General features: G+C 41.7%; 2 protein-coding genes and 1 long non-coding RNA gene across 4 annotated transcripts in view; 1 reads left to right on the top strand and 2 right to left on the bottom strand.

Annotated features, from left to right (window-relative positions):
* Window positions 1-14,018, top strand: part of LOC130277303 (uncharacterized) — a 103,709-nt gene extending 89,691 nt beyond the window's left edge. For both annotated transcript variants that reach the window (XR_008845423.1, XR_008845422.1), the window contains exon 3: window positions 13,642-14,018. This is a non-coding gene — a long non-coding RNA (uncharacterized LOC130277303). The remainder of the gene's footprint in view (window positions 1-13,641) is intronic.
* The window catches only part of LOC130277524 (receptor-type tyrosine-protein phosphatase beta-like), a 279,946-nt gene that overhangs the window by 246,024 nt on the left and 15,317 nt on the right, over window positions 1-18,605 (bottom strand). The gene's annotated exons all lie outside the window — the stretch shown is intronic.
* Window positions 7,575-16,707, bottom strand: LOC130277302 (receptor-type tyrosine-protein phosphatase eta-like). The gene is made up of 3 exons (XM_056527860.1): window positions 16,435-16,707; window positions 8,999-9,265; window positions 7,575-7,903 (listed from the first exon to the last, which is right to left on the bottom strand). The coding sequence occupies exons 1-3, from the start codon at window positions 16,703-16,705 to the stop codon at window positions 7,893-7,895; spliced, it is 549 nt and encodes a 182-aa protein (XP_056383835.1). The 5' UTR covers window positions 16,706-16,707; the 3' UTR covers window positions 7,575-7,892.

The following is an 18,605-nucleotide window of genomic DNA, read 5'->3' as shown; positions in this document are numbered from 1 at the left end:
AGTGGTTAGCACTGTTGCCTTGCAGCCCCACACACACTGTATCGTTTGTTCCATGACCAAATAAAGCAAGTTTGAAACAGCAGCTAACTGGTGAGTGATCCGTTCCATTTTCTCATTTTTTCATATCCATCTGCAAGAAAGTTTGTATGTTTTCTCTCTCTCTCTATCATTTTTTTTTTTTTATGTATAGAATTATTATTATTATTTTTTTTTATCTCAATGGACAACTGCTTTTTTCACATAGACAAGAAATTTAATTCCAGCAAATTAACTTGTTTAATATTTCAGCAGAATCCACCTGGAAGTGCCCCTAAGTCAATGAGACTTTAAATTTCAGGGGTTGACTTCAGCGGCAAACTGTATGCAAAATTAGCGTTGATTTGGGTGGTACAGATCCATTGAGTTAGCTTCTTGCGGCATTTCCTCAGTGTGAACGGGCCCTTACTGCTGCAGCTTCCATTTGGCTCTCATGTTAGGTCTGCCTTCAGGGGCGGGGCCAAATCCATGTGAAAGACACGCCTGCCCCCACTCACCTCGTGACTCATCATGTGACATCACATTTACTAAAAGGAAAAGGAAGTCAGAGCGAATGTGACATTAAAGGAAATAAAGAAATTCCAGGCAGATCGGTCATGTGACCCTGCCTAAGAACACAAGAAGCTCAAAAAATAAAAAAATGAAAGTATAAATAGAACATACAACACCCACAAAGGCCAAAACAATGCTAGTTTATTAAAAAGTCCCTGAAACCCCTTTAATATAGCACATGGCTTTTCATTTTGGGCAGAGTTTTCCATAAAGGATCTTATCAAAAGCTCAAAGTTCTAGCAGTTTCTATAGAATTCTATAAAAGCAATCTATATTATGTTTACAACATAAGAAATGTACCTTGTGGAGAAATGCCTCGCATAACCTCACATATCTTTTCCAACATATTTTTAGACGATCCATAAAGCTCGTTATTTTGCTCTTGGCAGTTCTTAATAATGCTGACCATAGACATAAGAAATCCTTCTGCTGACAGCTAAATTCCCTGGCTACCTGCCAAATGGGGTTTTACACCTCTGATGGACACAGAGAGTAATCCTGTACCCCAAGTGTTATCATCCTGTACCCCAAGTGTCATCATCCTGTACCCCAAGTGTTATCATCCTGCACCCAGAGTGTTATCATCCTGCACCCCGAGTGTTATCATCCTGTACCCAGAGTGTCATTATCCTGTACCCCAAGTGTCATCATCCTGTACCCCAAGTGTCATTATCTTGTACCCCAAGTGTTATCATCCTGTACCACAAGTGTCATCATCCTGTACCAAAAGTGTCATTATCTTGTACCCCAAGTGTTATCATCCTGTACCACAAGTGTCATCATCCTGTACCCCAAGTGTCATCATCCTGTACCCCAAGTGTTATCATCCTGTACCCCAAGTGTCATCCTGTACCCCAAGGCTCATATTGTAGTGATGTTATGACATACTTGGGGTACAGGATGATAACACTTGGGGTACAGGATGATAACACTTGGGGTACAGGATAATAACACTTGGGGTACAGGATGATAACACTCGGGGTACAGGATGATAACACTCGGGGTACAGGATGATGACACTTGGGGTACAGGATGATAACACTTGGGGTACAGGATGATGACACTTGGGGTACAGGATGATAACGCTTGGGGTACAGGATAATGATGCTTTGGGTACAGGATAATGACACTTGGGGTACAGGATAATGACACTTGGGGTTCAGGATGACGACACTTGGGGTTCAGGATGACGACTCTTGGGGTACAGGATAATGACACTTGGGGTACAGGATGATAACACTTGGGGTACAGGATGATGACTCTTGGGGTACAGGATGATGGCACTTGGGGTACAGGATAATAACATTTGGGGTACAGGATAATGACACTTGGGGTTTCAGGATGAAGACACTTGTGGTACAGGATTATAACACTTGGGGTACAGGATGACGACTCTTGGGGTACAGGATGATGGCACTTGGGGTACAGGATAATAACACTTGGGGTACAGGATAATGACACTTGGGGTTCAGGATGACGACACTTGTGGTACAGGATTATAACACTTGGGGTACAGGATGATGACTCTTGGGGTACAGGATGATGACTCTTGGGGTACAGGATGATGACACTTGGGGTACAGGATGATGACACTTGGGGTACAGGATGATGACACTTGGGGTACAGGATGATAACACTTGGGGTACAGGATGATGACACTTGGGGTACAGGATGATAACACTTGGGGTACAGGATGATGACACTTGGGGTACAGGATGATAACACTTGGGGTACAGGATGATAACACTTGGGGTACAGGATGATCACACTTGGGGTACAGGATGATGACACTTGTGGTACAGGATGATAACACTTGGGGTACAAGATAATGACACTTGGGGTACAGGATGATGACACTTGGGGTACAGGATGATAACACTTGGGGTACAGGATGATGACACTTGGGGTACAGGATGATGACACTTGGGGTACAGGATGATAACACTTGGGGTACAAGAAAATGACACTTGGGGTACAGGATGATGACACTTGGTACAGGATGATAACACTTGGGGTACAGGATGATGACACTTGGGGTACAGGATGATGACACTTGGGGTACAGGATGATAACACTTGGGGTACAGGATGATGACACTTGGGGTACAGGATGATAACACTTGGGGTACAGGATGATAACACTTGGAGTACAGGGTGATAACACTTGGGGTACAGGATGATAACACTTGGGGTACAGGATGATAACACTTGGGGTACAGGATGATGACACTTGGGGTACATGATGATGACACTTGGGGTACAGGATGATAACACTTGGGGTACAGGATGATAACACTTGGGGTACAGGATGATGACATGCTGACAGAATTTATTCTTACCCCTCATATAATAAGCTTCTGCCAGATGTGTCTGGAGGGGACAGAGGAGTCTATCAGGTGCATATTCGCCTCTTTCTTTATATATCATCTATCTATCTCATATCTATCTATTTCATATTTATCTATCTATCTCATATCTATCTATCTAATATCTATCTACTTCATATTTATCTATCTATCTCATATCTATCTATTTCATATTTATCTATCTATCTATCTCATATCTATCTTTCTATTTCATATCTATCTATCTCATATCTATCTTTCTATTTCATATCTATCTTTCTATTTCATATCTATCTCATATCTATCTTTCTATTTCATATCTATCTATCTATCTATCTAGCGATCATCTCTGGTATGGTGATGACACTGTCATGTTCTGCTGGTTTGTTGCATCCCTTTTAGTAACTCTGTAGCTGGTTTGTAACTCTGACTGATACATTTCTAGGCCCGGGTTGGTTAACCCATCGGCTGCTTTATATTAACAGTTGTTGAGTATGTAGGAAGGATGTTTTGCTGTTATCATAACCATTAGCATATTGTGATATTTACTGCTAGAAGGACAGAACAATGAATTTGTAAACGACTTTGGTAAAATGTGACATCTAGTGGTAGAACATGATTATAGGTCATCATTTAGTCTATTTTTCTTGGACAAGTTTTACTTTGTAACCCTTTCCCACAAAATAACGTACATGTACAGTCATGGCCGTAAATGTTGTCACCCCTGAAATTTTTCTAGAAAGTGAAGTATTTCTCACAGAAAAGGATTGCAGTAACACATGTTTTGCTATACACATGTTTATTCCCTTTGTGTGTATTGGAACTAAACAAAAAACATTTTAGGAAAAAAAGCAAAATTGGACATAATGTCACCAAACTCCAAAAATGGGCTGGATAAAATTATTGGCACCCTTAACTTAATATTTGGTTGCACACCCTTTGGAAAAAAATAACTGAAATCAATCACTTCCTATAACCATCAATAAGCTTCTTACACCTCTCAGCCGGAATGTTGGAGCACTCTTCCTTTACAAACTGCTCCCGGTCTCTTATTGGACGGCGCCTTTTCCCAACAGTAATTATAAGATCTCTCCACAGGTGATCAATGGGATTTAGATCTGGACTCATTGCTGACACTTCAGAACTCTCCAGCGCTTTGTTGTCATTAATTTCTGGGGGCTTTTTGATGTATGTTTGGGGTCATTGTCCTGCTGGAAGACCCAAGATCTCGGACGCAAACCCAGCTTTCTGGCACTAGGCTGTACAGTGCAATGCAAAATCCAGTGGTAATCCTCAGATTTCATGATTCCTTGCACACATTCAAGGCCCCCAGTGCCAGAGGCAGCAAGATAACCCCAAAACATCATTGAACCTCCACCATATCTATATGTAGGTACGGTGTTCTTTTCTTTGTAGGCCTCATTCGGTTTTCGGTAAACAGTAGAATTATGTGCTTTACCAAAAAGCTCTATCTTGGTCTCATTTGTCTACAAGACGTTTTCCCAGAAGGATTTTGGCTTAATCACGTTCATTTTGGCAAAATGTAGTCTTGCTTTTTTATGTCTCTGTGTCAGCAGTGGGGTCCTCCTGGGTCTCCTCCATAGTGGGGTCCTCCTGGGTCTCCTCCATAGTGGGGTCCTCCTGGGTCTCCTCCATAGTGGGGTCCTCCTGGGTCTCCTGCCATAACATTTCATTTCATTTAAATGTGGACGGATAGTACGCGCTGACACTGATGCTCTCTGAGCCTGCAGGACAGCTTGAATATCTTTGGAACTTGTTTGGGGCTGCTTATCCACCATCCGGACTATTCTGCGTTGACACGTTTCATACATTTTTCTCTTCCATCCACACCCAGGGAGATTATCTACAGGGCCATGGGTTGTAAACTTCTTGATAATGTTGCGCACTGTGGACAAATGCAAATCTAGATCTCTGGAGATGGACTTGTAACCTTGAGATTGTTGATATTTTTCCCCAATTTTGGTTCTCAAGTCCTCTGATAGTTCTCTTCTCTTTCTGTTGTCCATGCTTAGTGTGGCACACACAGACACACAATGCAAAGATTAAGTGAACTTCTCTCCTTTTAATCTGCTTTCAGGTGTGATTTTTATATTGCCCACACCTGTTACTTGCCCCAGATGAGTTCAAAGGAGCATCACATGCTTAAAACAATCTTATTTTTCCACAATTTTGAAAAGGTGCGGTGCCAATATTTTTATCCAGACCATTTTTGGAGTTTGGTGACATTAAGTCCAATTTGCTTTTCTTCCTTCCTTTTTGGTTTAGTTCCAATACACACAAATGGAATAAACATGTGTATAGCAAAATATGTGTTACTGCAATCCTTTTCTGTGAGAAATACTTAATTTTCTTGAACAATTTCAGGGGTGCGAACATTTACGGCCATGGATGTATATATATACAGTGGGGATCAAAAGTTTGGGCACCCCAGGTAAAAATTGGTATTAATGTGCATAAAGAAGCCAAGGAAAGATGGAAAAATCTCCAAAAGGCATCAAATTACAGATTAGACAATCCCAGTTATATGTGACAGATGAGAAAACACACCACTGTCATAGATATCAACATTTAAAATCCTTTCTTGAAGACATTTTTAAGCTTGATCCACCTAGAAACACCCACAAAACCTTCCGAAGCCCTCTTAAAGGGGTACTCCGGTGGAATTTAATTTATTTTTTTTAAATCAACTGGTGCCAGAAAGTTAAGCAGATTTGTAAATTACTTCTATTAAAAATTCTTAATCCTTCCAGTACTTAGCTGCTGTATGCTCCACAGGTTTGTTTTCTGTCTGACCACAGTGCTCTCTGCTGACACCTCTGTCCATGTCAGGAACTGTCCAGACCAGGAGCAAATCCCCATAGCCAACCTATCCTAATAAACCTTGAAGTGCCTTGAAGGCTAAACAGTATAACACATGTAAAGCTGTAATAGTGTTTAAACAAACACTATGTATGTTAGAAAAAACATTTTCAGGGTTGGGTCATATGTAATGGATCCGCCAATGACTGACCCTATAGTGTGCCTGCTTGTAGCGGCTACGAGCAGACAGACAGACAAGACCTGCGAGCCACCATGCGCATGCGCAGTGTACTTAGACATAGCAGCAGCTTTCGACCCAAGGGAAAGCAGGGGAAGTGACCGCGAGGTCTGTGAGTACGCTGCACGTGGGCACGGTGACTCGCCGGTCCTGTGTGTCGTCTGCTCTTAGCGGCAGATTGCACAGCAGGAGGCACACCATAGGGTCGGTCATCGGCGAATCCGCAACGGAAAAATGCTGTAGATCTGTTATGTGTGACCCTACCCTAAAGGGAAAAATGTGAGAGAAAACAACACAGTGGTTAATACAGGATCAATATATATACACTGTATAAATAAATATATATACACACACCAGGTAGCACTTGGTAGGTATTCACATTGGCGTGGTTTCACTGCGGCGGCCATTGTTGCTTTGTGGGGTGGTGTGGCCCAGAGTGTGGCTTGGTTGGGCAGCAGTGGGGCTGCCTGGCCACTGGGTTGCTACCCCTGTGGTTATGGTGTTGCATTGGTGGTGGTGGCCGCCGCCCGGCACTATGCCAATGTTGGGTTAGGGACCCACTCAGACTAGGTGGCCTTGACGTGGCTAGTGGGCTTGTACTTTTTTATCAAAATGTATACTAACAACCTGTTAGTGTTTGAATTTATGCTGAAATGTTGGAACAATTACAGCAAAAACAGCTGAGACAGCAAAAAAAATGCAATGTGTGAATAAAGCCACAGGGTAGTTATATCTACTATATATCCTTATCCCATAGAGATAGCAACAGTATACAGATAGAGCTGGGAGGGGAGGTATATAATTACTATATATCCTGAGCCCATACAGATAGCAGCAGTATACAGATTTAGCTGGAGAGAAGGTGTACAAATACTATATATCCTGATCCCATAGGGGGAGATTTATCAAAACCTGTTCAGAGGAAAAGTTGCTGAGTTGCCCATAGCAACCAGCAGACCAACTTTACTCGGCTCCCTGCTTCCTAGGCTCGGAACGTCACACTGCAGTCAGCGTAATGCCAGCTGCAGCGATGTCTCGGCCAGTGATAGGCTGAGCGCACTGTCATGTAAGGAGCCCGGCAGCAGGGAGAAGGTGGGCCCAAGCTCCTTACATGACAGTGCGCTCAGCCTATCACCAGCTGAGGCGGGACATGGATGCGGCCAGCGATACACTGACTGTCCTAAGAAGCAGGGAGCAGAGCAGCGCCGGAGGAACGGGACGCCGATATTGGCGCAACTGGGGAACGTAGGAAGGAGAGTTAGAGTTTGTATTTTCAGTTTTTGCAGCCTGGGCACAAGGGAAGGGAAAAGATTTGCGCCGCATTTCTCCTTTAAAGAAGTGATCTGATTGGTTGCTATGGGCATCTCAGCAACTTTTCCTCTGGATAGCTTTTGATAAATCTCACAGATCAGACTGGTGATCACATAAAGTTATAGTAATAAAACACATGGATTCAACTGTGCTAGAATTAAACAAATGGTGCTGTACGACTAGTGATGGTGAGTGTGCATGATATGGGCAGAGTGCTTCTTGTGGCCAAATTTCTAAAATTGAAAAAACTGAAAATGATGCATTTTATTGGCGCACACTATGGCAGCTCATAGCAGGCATTTATTTTATTTCCAGCTCTAAGCAGTTTCAAGCACTCCAAATATGTTGTATATGGTACAATCCACTCCCAACAGTGTGAAAACTGGCTAACAAGTGACATCTAGAATACTTTGGATACAAAACCGTTCATAATGCTCAGACATGATAATATTTTCCCATGTTTCACTCCTTGATGAGGCTTTGTAGTGAACAGGGCTTTAAAACCACAACATGTCTTATCCGGAGTTTGACCAGTTCTTTTTTTTCTTACTGACTTGGGAAAAACCGTAACATTAAGGGTAGACGAATTCCTTATTTTGCCTCTGTATGAAAGAAAAAAGACGTCAGTATCACTCTATAATACATTTAGTGTAAATCTGACGGCGTATTTATCACAAAGCTTAAAAGGGGTACTCCAGTGAAAACCTTTTTTCTTTTAAATCAACTGGTGGCAGGAAGTTAAACATATTTGTAAATTACTTCTATTAAAAAATCTTAATCCTTCCTGTACTTATTAGCTCCTGAATACTACAAGGAAATTGTTTTCTTTTTGGAATTCTCTCTGATGACATCACGATCACAGTTCTCTCTGCTGACGTTCTTATAATAATAATAATAATAACACTTTATTTATTGTTGTCCTTAGTGGGATTTGAATCCAAGTCCCCAGCACTGTAAGGCAGCAGTGCTAACCACTGAGCCACCATGCTGCCCTTAGCATACATCTGCTATGCACAGTTGCTAAAATGGACAGAGATGTCAGCAGAGAGCACTGTGCTCGTGATGTCATCAGTGTTGTAAAAAGAAAGGAATTTGCTCTGTTGCATTCAGCAGCTAATAAGTACTGGAAGGATTAAGATTTTTCAATAGAAGTTATTTACAAATATGCTTAACTTTCTGCCACCAGTTGATTTAAAAGAAAAAAAAGGTTTTCACCGGAGTGCCCCTTTAAAAGGGGTACTCCGCTGCTCAGCGTTTGGAACAAACTGTTTCAAACGATGGAGCCGGGAGCTCGTGACGTCATAGCCCCGCCCCTCATTACATTACGGCTCGCCCCCTCAATGCAAGTCTATGGGAGGGGGCGTGACGGATGTCACGCCCCCTCCCATAGACTTGCATTGAGAGGGCGGAGAGTGACGTCATGAAGGGCGGGACTATGACATCACAAGCTCCCAGTTTGTTCCAAACGCTGAGCAGCGGAGTACCCCTTTAACAAGAAATTTTCAGACAGAATTTGTGTGCTGGCGGCGCAGAGGATTGAGATGTTACTCGTGACGTAGCCAATAAAGAAGAATTACTTTTCTTTCATACCCATTTATATTAAAATTGTTAATGTTTTATACAAGAGTATTAGTCCAAAATAGATTTTAAAATAACTAGTACCAGTTAACTTAGTGTTGCAACAAAACAGAACCTACTTGTTAAGACAGATCCGCTAATAGGTAAACTCTGATACTCCCGGACTCCGACTGTGAACACAATTATGGAGTAGACACTATTAGGTGTTACGTTCTGAAGGGTGACCCTTGTTGTGTGACTTGTCACAGTAAATTTAGGTGAGGATTTTGTCCAGTAGGTTATAATATATGACTTATTCACTCCGGACATATTTACTGGCTCTGACCAAGATAATGTCACACTATTTGTTTGAACGTGTGTGCCTAAAATTCTAGATGGTGTTGGATCTGTACAAAAAGACAAAAATTCAGTCAGGTGATAACACATACAGCAAATGTTTAAAAAAGTAAAAATTCTTGTAAGGCTGGGTTCACACTACATTTTTGCCATACTGTTTTCAATCCGTTTTTCTAAAGAAAACCGTATGGCAAAAAAACGGATGGAACAGTATGGGAAAAAGTAAACCGTATGCGTTTTTAAACTGTATACTGTTTTTAAAAGTGCATACAGTTCCGTCAGTTTTTATAGAAAAAAAAACCCATACGTTTTTGAAAATTTTGTCCATTTTTAATGGGAGGGGTCTTGGGTGGGGACTTTAGGATTCAAATGCGCATGTGCAAAGTAAAAACGTATACGTTTTTCCCGTATGGAACCGTATACATGTGCGTTTCCCATTGACGTCCATGTTAAAAAAAAATGTATGCGGCTGCAGTACGGTTTTTAAACCGGAGACAAAAGTGTGGTCAACCACGGGTTTGACTCCGGTTTAAAAACCGTACTGCAACCGCACACGTTTTTTTTAACATGGACGTCAATGGGAAACGCACATGTATACGGTTCTATACGGGGAACCGTATACGTTTTTACTTTGCACATGCGCATTTGAATCCTTAAGTCCCCACCCAACACCCCTCCCATTTAAAAATGGACAAAATTTTCAAAAAGTATGTTTTTTTTTTCTGTAAAAACTGACGGAACTGTATGCACTTTTAAAAACTGTATACTGTTTAAAAACGCATACGGTTTACTTTTTTCCATACTGTTCCATTCGTTTTTTTGCCATACGGTTTTCTTTAGAAAAACGGATTGAAAACAGTATGGCAAAAACGTAGTGTGAACCCAGCCTAACCCAGGAGAAGATAAATAAGGCTGGGTTCACACCACGTTTTGTTAAATACGGCTCCCGTATACGGCTGCGAGGAGGGGGGCGGGGCTTAATCGCGGCGCCCGCACTCAGCCGTATTCGGGAACCGTATCTAATGTATGTCTATGAGCCGACCGGAGTGAACCGCAGCCTCCGGTCGGCTTCTTTTTGCCTGTGGTCGGGAAACCGCATACGGCTGAAAAAGCAGCCGACCGGAGGCTGCGGTTCACCCCGGTCGGCTCATAGACATACATTAAATACGGTTCCCGAATACGGCTGAGTGCGGGCGCCGCGATTAACCCCCGCCCCCCCTCCTCCCAGCTGTATACGGGAGCCGTATTTAACAAAACGTGGTGTGAACCCAGCCTAACCAAGATAAATTCAGGATTTTTTTTTTGTAATGGTAATAAAATTAAAGTTTCGTGGTGGAGTTTGACCTGTGTAAAACAAGAACATAGAAAAGTGAAAATATAAATAATGTTATTATATAATGTTAAAGGGACCAATGTAGCAAAGATGATTGGTGCAGATGTCTGTCTGCAGTTCCCACTGACTGTCTGTACAGTGACGTTATATTCTCTGCCTGGTAGTAATCCTGTGAATTTCACTTGTGTAGTAGTAGCTTGTTTGGTGTTATTGACGGCTCCTGTTACACTAACTATATAATAATCCACTTTTCCTCCTGGATTTGTCCATGTGACTCCAAGAGTATTAACCGACTGGTAATTGTTCAGAGAGATGGAGGAAACTTGTGCAGGAACTGAGGAGAAGATCACAGATCACAGACGGGTTAGTTATATTGTATAACTAACCTAACAGGTCTGTGGCAGTGGAACAGTTATGCGTCTTCTTAAAAATGGTTAATAGGTTAAAATGGTTTTAGGAACTGTCCAGAGCAGGAGAAAACACATGCTGCTCTGGACAGTTCCTAAAATGGACAGCAGAGGTCAGCAGAGAGCACTGTGGTTGTGACTAGAGATGAGTGAACTTACAGTAAATTCGATTCGTCAAGAACTTCTCGGCTCGGCGGTTGATAACTTTTCCTGCATAAATTAGTTCAGCTTTCCGGTGGGCTGGAAAAGGTGGATACAGTCCTAGGAAAGAGTCTCCTAGGACTGTATCCACCTTTTTCAGCCCACGGGAGCACCAGCAAGCTGAACTAATTTATGCAGGAAAAGTCATCAACTGCAGAGCAGAGAAGTTCGTGACGATTCAAATTTACTGTAAGTTCACTCATCTCTAGTTGTGACAGAAGAAAAGCATTTCCTCTGTAGTATACAGCCCCTAAAAAGTACTGGAAAAATTAAGATTTTTTAATAGAAGTAATTTACAAATCTGTTTAACTTTCTGGCGCCAGTTGATTTAAAAAAAAAAAAAAGTTTTCCACGGGAGTACCCCTTTAAATTTACTCAAGCAGTAAATCTATCAGAAGGACAGTGTACAGATAAAAGCTTATTGTTACTTCATTTAAGATTGAGGGGAAGATGTATTAAGGCCTAAATTGGCCTACTGTACGTTTAGCGCATCATGCGCTGCCAGCTAAGAGCATGGACTTCGGGTCAGCTTGGAGTCCCAGCCCCAATACACTAGGCAGCAATGTATAGTCTATGGCCGTCAAGAACCAATGGTAGGGGGCGGGTGTGCGGGTGTCAGCCAATGGAGCTGTCTTAGTCCAGCACTGAAAAGTGCTGAGTCATCTATCACATTCTATTACAAATCACAGAATTTTTCAGTACAGCGGCCGCGCTGCACCCAACGCATTTATCATGCTTATACCTGGCCAAGTTTATTTTATTAGCCTGCAGCACAACTCTCCGCGACTTTGCAGCCCATGATACATGACAAGACTTCATCAAAAAATTTGAACAATTAAAATAATCCTCCACCCACAAGACGAAAGAATCCCAATAAAGGGATTCATTAAAGGGGTTATCCAGCAACTAGAAATGTATTCCCTATCTCAAAAACGGGGCCAACTTCTCCCTGCTGAACACTCTGGACGCAGCTGGGGACGCCCAGGATCATGCACGCGGCACCCTGTTTGTAATCAGTCCCCGGAGCGTGTTCGCTCCGGGTCTGATTACGGTTGACCGCAGGGCCGGCGGCATGTGACGTCGTGCTCCGCCCCTCAATGCAAGCCTACGGGAGGGGGCGTGATAGCTATCACGCCCCCTCCCGTAGGCTTGCATTGAGGGGTTCGGAGCCTGACTTCACACGGGGGATAGGGGATAAGATGTGTAAGCACCGGAGTACCCCTTTAACCCCTTAAGGACCGGGGTTTTTTTCGTTTTTGCATTTTCGTTTTTTGCTCCTTGCCTTTAAAAAATCATAACTCTTTCAATTTTGCACCTAAAAATCCAAATGATTGCTTATTTTTTGCGCCACCAATTCTACTTTGTAATGACGTCAGTCATTTTGCCCAAAAATCTACAGTGAAACGGGAAAAAAAAATCATTGTGCGACAAAATTGAAGAAAAAAAACGCTGTTTTGTAACTTTTGGGGGCTTCCATTTCTACATAGTAAATTTTTCGGTAAAAAATGACACCTTCTCTTTATTCTGTAGGTCCATACGATTAAAATGATATTCTACTTATATAGGTTTGATTTTGTCGTACTTCTGGAAAAAATCATAACTACATGCAGGAAAATTAATACGTTTAAAATTGTCATCTTCTGACCCCTATAACTTTTTTATTTTTCCGTGTATGGGGCGGTATGAGGGCTCATTTTTTGCGCTGTGATCTGAAGTTTTTAACAATACCATTTTTGCATTGATGGGACTTATTGATCGCTTTTTATTCATTTTTAAATTATATAAAAAGTGACCAAAAATGCACTATTTTGGACTTTGGAATTTTTTTGCGCGTACGCCATTGACCGAGCGGTTTAATTAACGATATATTTTTATAATTCGGACATTTCCGCATGCGATGATACCATATATGTTTATTTTTATTTACACTGTGTTTTTTTTTTTTATAGGAAAAGGGGGGTGATTCAAACTTTTAATAGGGGAGGGGTTAAATGATATTTATTCACTTTTTTTTTTCACAGTGTTATAGCTCCCATAGGGACCTATAACAATGCACACACTGATCATTGTTATCCCATAGGGACCTATAACACTGCACGCACTGATCTATTACATTGATCAGTGGTTTCTCATAGGAAACCAGTGATCGATGATTCTGCCGCTTGACTGCTCATGCCTGGATCTCAGGCACTGAGCAGTCATTCGGCGATCGGACAGCGAGGAGGCAGGTAGGGACCCTCCCGCTGTCCTGTAAGCTGTTGGAGATGCCGCGATTTCGCCTCGGCTATCCCGAACACCCCACTGAGTTAACCGGCAGCTTTTACTTTCACTTTTAGCCGCTCTGTCTGGACATGCTGGGAGTTGTAGTTTTGCAACAATTGGAGGCTCCCTGTTTGGGAAGACATTGCATTATTTGCGCTTTTTCCAGCGGAGAGCGCCAAAAATGTACTAATCAATTTTGTGTTTGTTTTTCTTCTCTTTTCAGATGCATGTATGCAGCGGAGTACGGCGTATTCGGTGGATTACGGGGTTGAACTAGATTTTTTTTTCTTTAAATAAAATGGCTAACGAGGGCTGTGGGGGAGTGTCTTTTTTTTATTAAATAATTTTTCCAATGTGTCATGTTTTTTTCTAAATTGAATTTTAAGGTTAAGTAGTGGAGGCTTTCTTATTGACGGGATTAATTACTAAGCCAGGGCTTAGCTTTTGACCCAAAAACAGCTAGCGCTAACCCCCAATTATTACACCACTACTCACCACAACAGGGGTGCCAGAAGAGCCAGTACCAACAGGGCCGGAGCTTCAAAAATGGTGCTCTTGGGCCTAGGCGGTAACAGGCTGGCGTTATTTAGGCTGGGGAGGGCCAGTAACAATGGTCCTCTCCCACCCTGGTAACGTCAGGCTGTTGCTGCGCTGTTGGTATCTGGCTGAAAATAAAAATACGGGGAACCCTATGCGTTTATTTTATTTATTTATTTATGGGGAAAAAAATGCATAGGGTTCCCCGTATTTTTTTTCCCAGCCAAATACCAACCAAGCAGCAACAGCCTGACATTACCAGGGTGGGCGAGGACCATTGTTACTGGCCCTCCCCAGCCTAAATTGACATCAGGAGGATCGCAACAGGTGTCAGGAGTGACACTTGCTGCGATCTGTCCCTTACTGCAGGTACTACTGCTCCCAACATGGAGCACACTCTGCTCCATGCTGGGAGATGTAGTACCTGTACTAATAGACAGATCGCAGTTGCGATCTGTCTATTAATGCAGGTACTACAGCTCCCAGCATGGAACTGAGTGTGCTCCATGTTGGGAGCAGTAGTACCTGCAGTTAAGGACAGATCACAGTGGGTGTCACTCCTGAAACCCGCTCCGATCGTCCTGTATAATGTATAGATGCGGCCATCAGCTCTTCTCTGGTCCCCTGCACTGCTGTCTATATACCTTTTCATATTTGCCCCAGAGTGTTGTTATTGGCTGGAACCATCTGGCCAATCACGGCTCTCTGCAGGAAATATGAATCTGTGATGTGAATAACTTCACATCGCAGAACATAGTGCCGTATAGTGGAGAAGAGCGGCCGTGCCGCTGGCTTCTATACATTATATATGAGGATCACAACGGGTGTCAGAAGTGACATCTGGGGCGATCTGTCTATTATTACAGGTACTACTACTCCCAGCATGGAACAGATTGTAATAGTACTACCTAAAAAATAAATAAAGAAGAAAGTGTAAAAAGTAAAAAACACACACTTTATTAAACACATTATAAAGATACATTATGAATAAAAAGTTTAACAAAATGAATTTTTTAAAATATATAATATTTACTTTTAAATGCCCCCTTTTCTACATTTTTATTATAGTTTCGGCTACATTTTAAGTTCGCTGCCCGCCCACATAAATTGATCCCGGTTTAAAAATGTATGAGAAATTTAGTTAAATACAATTTTTTCCATCACTACTGCATCTTTTTTTTTTATTTATTTTTTTAATGGTAGACTTCTATAGAAGGAAATCGCCAAGATTTTCCCGAAAAAAACAGCCAAAGTCTCAACAAGAGGTTGTTTTTGAAAAACTGCCAAGGAGCCAAAAATAGCTGAAAAACGCCCAAAGGATAAAAAAAAAAGAAACGCCAAACTGAGCGGAAAATGGGCGTTTTTTGGGGCGTTTTTGTGCGTTTTGCCACTGCAAGATCTTTTTACATTGGAACCTATGGGATCGTACAGAATCCATCTGACTCCCTACTTGGGCAGGACAGGATGCATAATGGAGGAAAATCCTTAAGGCTACTGTCTATGCCTTTATTCTGATGCTGCACACTGAGGACTTCCACCCTTGACCAAATCTGTGGAGCCACACATAGTTACATTGGTAGATAGTTCATAAGATTGAAAATAGATCCGACTGTAAATATGGCACCAGAATAAATCCATGGATCAACATTTTGTCCCTATAAATCTAGACATTGACATGTTTTCATGTGCCTTATTTGATGTGAATGGGTTTGTTTGCACCATTTTTTTTAGCTTGTTCTTTGATAGATGGTCTCATCCCCCACCAGTGTCCTTCTCCACCATGTTCTCTATGCTTTTGTTATCCTCTGAGACAACCCTGTTAAAGGGGTATTCCAGGCAAAACCTTTTTTTATATATATCAACTGGCTCCGGAAAGTTAAACAGATTTGTGAATTACTTCTATTAAAAAATCTTAATCCTTCCAATAGTTATTAGCTTCTGAAGTTTTCTGTCTAACTGCTCAATGATGATGTCACGTCCCGGGAGCTGTGCATGATGGGAGAATATCCCCATAGGAACTGCACAGCTCCTGGGACGTGAGTCACCAGAGAGCAGTTAGACAGAAAACAACAACTCGACTTCAGAAGCTAATAACTATTGGAAGTAATTTACAAATCTGTTTAACTTTCCAGAGCCAGTTGATATATAAAAAAACATTTTGGCCTGGAATACCCCTTTAACTTGCCTTCTCCCCATTGGTCTTGGATAATTTGACTGCACTCCCCTCTTATTAATATAGATTATTACCACTAACCATTTTGTGTATCTGCAGCTTTAGGCTGGGTTCAAACAGCAAAAAAAAACTTAGAGCAAATTTTATTTTAACTGCTTATTTTCCCGGAAAATGCAGCCGTAATCAGCGGAAATGCAGTCGCATTTTCCAAGAAAATTGCCATGTAAATTAAGATATGCTTTGCAAATTTTACGTTTTGTGACTCCAGCCTTAGAGTCACATTTTACTGATTCAATCTGTCCTTACCTGTGCAGGTGGATACAGACACCAAGTCTGATTCAGTGATGTTATCGGCAGCTCTTGTATATACCAGGAATGTATATGTTTCTCCTGGTGTCAGATTCATTACTGTAGCTGCTTCACTAATTACTATTGTTTCTTCTATCATTGTGGCTGATGAGGTGACATTGGTCTGGACTCTGTAGCTGTAAGACGTCTGATACCCATCAGGATTACTCCACATCAGAGACACAGAATATGAGGTCACATCACTGATCTGTGGTAATTTTACGGGCATTGGTTCTGAAATAAATACAAAAATTCAGTGACAATATAGAATGAAAATATAGCATACAGTATTCTCTTATAGGTTACCATAGCCTAAAACCTAAAACTGCATAAACTGAAGTATTCAATTGTGTAAAGGCTTAAAATATGTCTGCACCTGACTGTTGCCAGTGCTACATGTGCCTCAGCTCACCTCCTGCTAGGCATACACACACCTAGACTACATATGTCTTCTTTAGGTAAAATCCTGTCTACATACAGGTCACTGTTCATTTTCCCTCTGTGAGGATAAAGTGCTTAAGTTCTTCATCTCCAAGAGGCAGTTTTTTTTTTCTATGTCAGAGTGGAGAAGGATGAACAAGGACCTCTCTACATTACACTAATCTCTTCAGTTAGTACTGGGTGACTGTCATTTGTCCCTACGAGTATCATTTCGTAACCTGCAGTCATTTAAGTAAAGAGAGTCTACATTTTGTACCATAGAAAGCCAACCTGTGAAGATCCTCATCAGTACTTTCAGTTAATTGGGCTATAAACATCTGTGAACATAAACATCTAAATGTCTACATTTGCATCTGCACTAGTTAATATACTTCCACCTGCTAAGAAGCATCTCAAAGATTCCTAAATTCAGTAGATCTGCTGTTAAAAGTAACATTTAAAGGGTCAGTGACCAAATATCCATTCATCTAACTTAAAGGTGTAACATTCCAATGTGTGCCAAAACAACTGTGTTATATTAAATTAGCTCGAGAAGTTTAAGAAAAGTTGTTAAAAGTAGTTTCACAGAATCTTAGTGTCATAAGGTCTCATTCTTGCATTTTGCTCTTCAGGAACAACTCATTTGATAAAAGTTATCTAGGTTCACAGGGGAATTGGTTAAGCTACACCACCCTGCCATGTGACAAAGCATTTAAAGTTAAAGGTGGTTCTCCGGTGGAAAACTAAAAATTTTTTTTTTAAATCAACTGGTGCCAGAAAGTTTAACAGATTTTTAAATTAGGTAAAAAGCAAAAGCACGTATGCGCACTCACCGCTCAGCAGAGATCAATCGTTGTGGGGATCCGGTCCTCGGAAGGCTGGGTCACAGCATCGGTGCAGTGAGATGGGCGCTCGGGGGCGATGCCGGCTGTTTCACACAAGTCAGTGCGCTTCTTCCGGCCCCCATGCCGATTGATCTCTGCTGAGCGGTAAGTGCGCATACGTGCTTTTGCTTTTTACCTATATTGATGCTTCACGTCTGTCGTATGTGCACCCCGCAGGAGGTCTTGTACGGGCCACTGATGTTCTGCAGTACCCTGTCTCAGGTGTAGTAGCACTTCTTGAGTGCCTCTCCATTCCGTTCTTTTGTTTTGCTAGATTTTTAAATTACTTCTATTAAAAAAATATTAATCCTTCCAGTACTTATTAGCGGCTGTATACTACAGAGGAAATGCTTTTCTTTTTGGATTTCTCTCCTGTCACAACCACAGTGCTCTCTTCCGACCTCTGCTGCCCATTTTAGGAACTGTCTAGAGCAGGAGAAAATCCCCATAGCAAACATATGCTGCTCTGGACAGTTCCTAAAATGGACAGCAGAGGTCAGCAGAGAGCGCTGTGGGCATGACAAAAGAGAAATCCAAAAAGAAAAGCATTTCCTCTGTAGTATACAGCCCCTAAAAAGTACTGGAAGGATTAAAAAATGTTAATAGAAGCAATTTACAAATCTGTTTAACTTTCTAGCACCAGTAGATTAAAAAAAACAAAGTTTTCCACCGGAGTACCCCTTTAACTACTCCCAGCTGACCTACATTGCAAGTGTCCCAGTGTGCTACACTTATACATTACTGTTTTCATACAGGAAATATAAACCTACTTGTATAGACAGATTTGCTGACAGGTGAACTCTGATACCCCCGCACTCCGACTGT

The sequence above is a fragment of the Hyla sarda genome, chromosome 6 (genome assembly GCF_029499605.1).
Source record: "Hyla sarda isolate aHylSar1 chromosome 6, aHylSar1.hap1, whole genome shotgun sequence".
Taxonomy (NCBI): Eukaryota; Metazoa; Chordata; class Amphibia; order Anura; family Hylidae; genus Hyla; species Hyla sarda.
The sequence above is the reverse complement of the archived record's forward strand: the minus strand, read 5'-3'. Positions and strand labels throughout refer to the sequence as shown.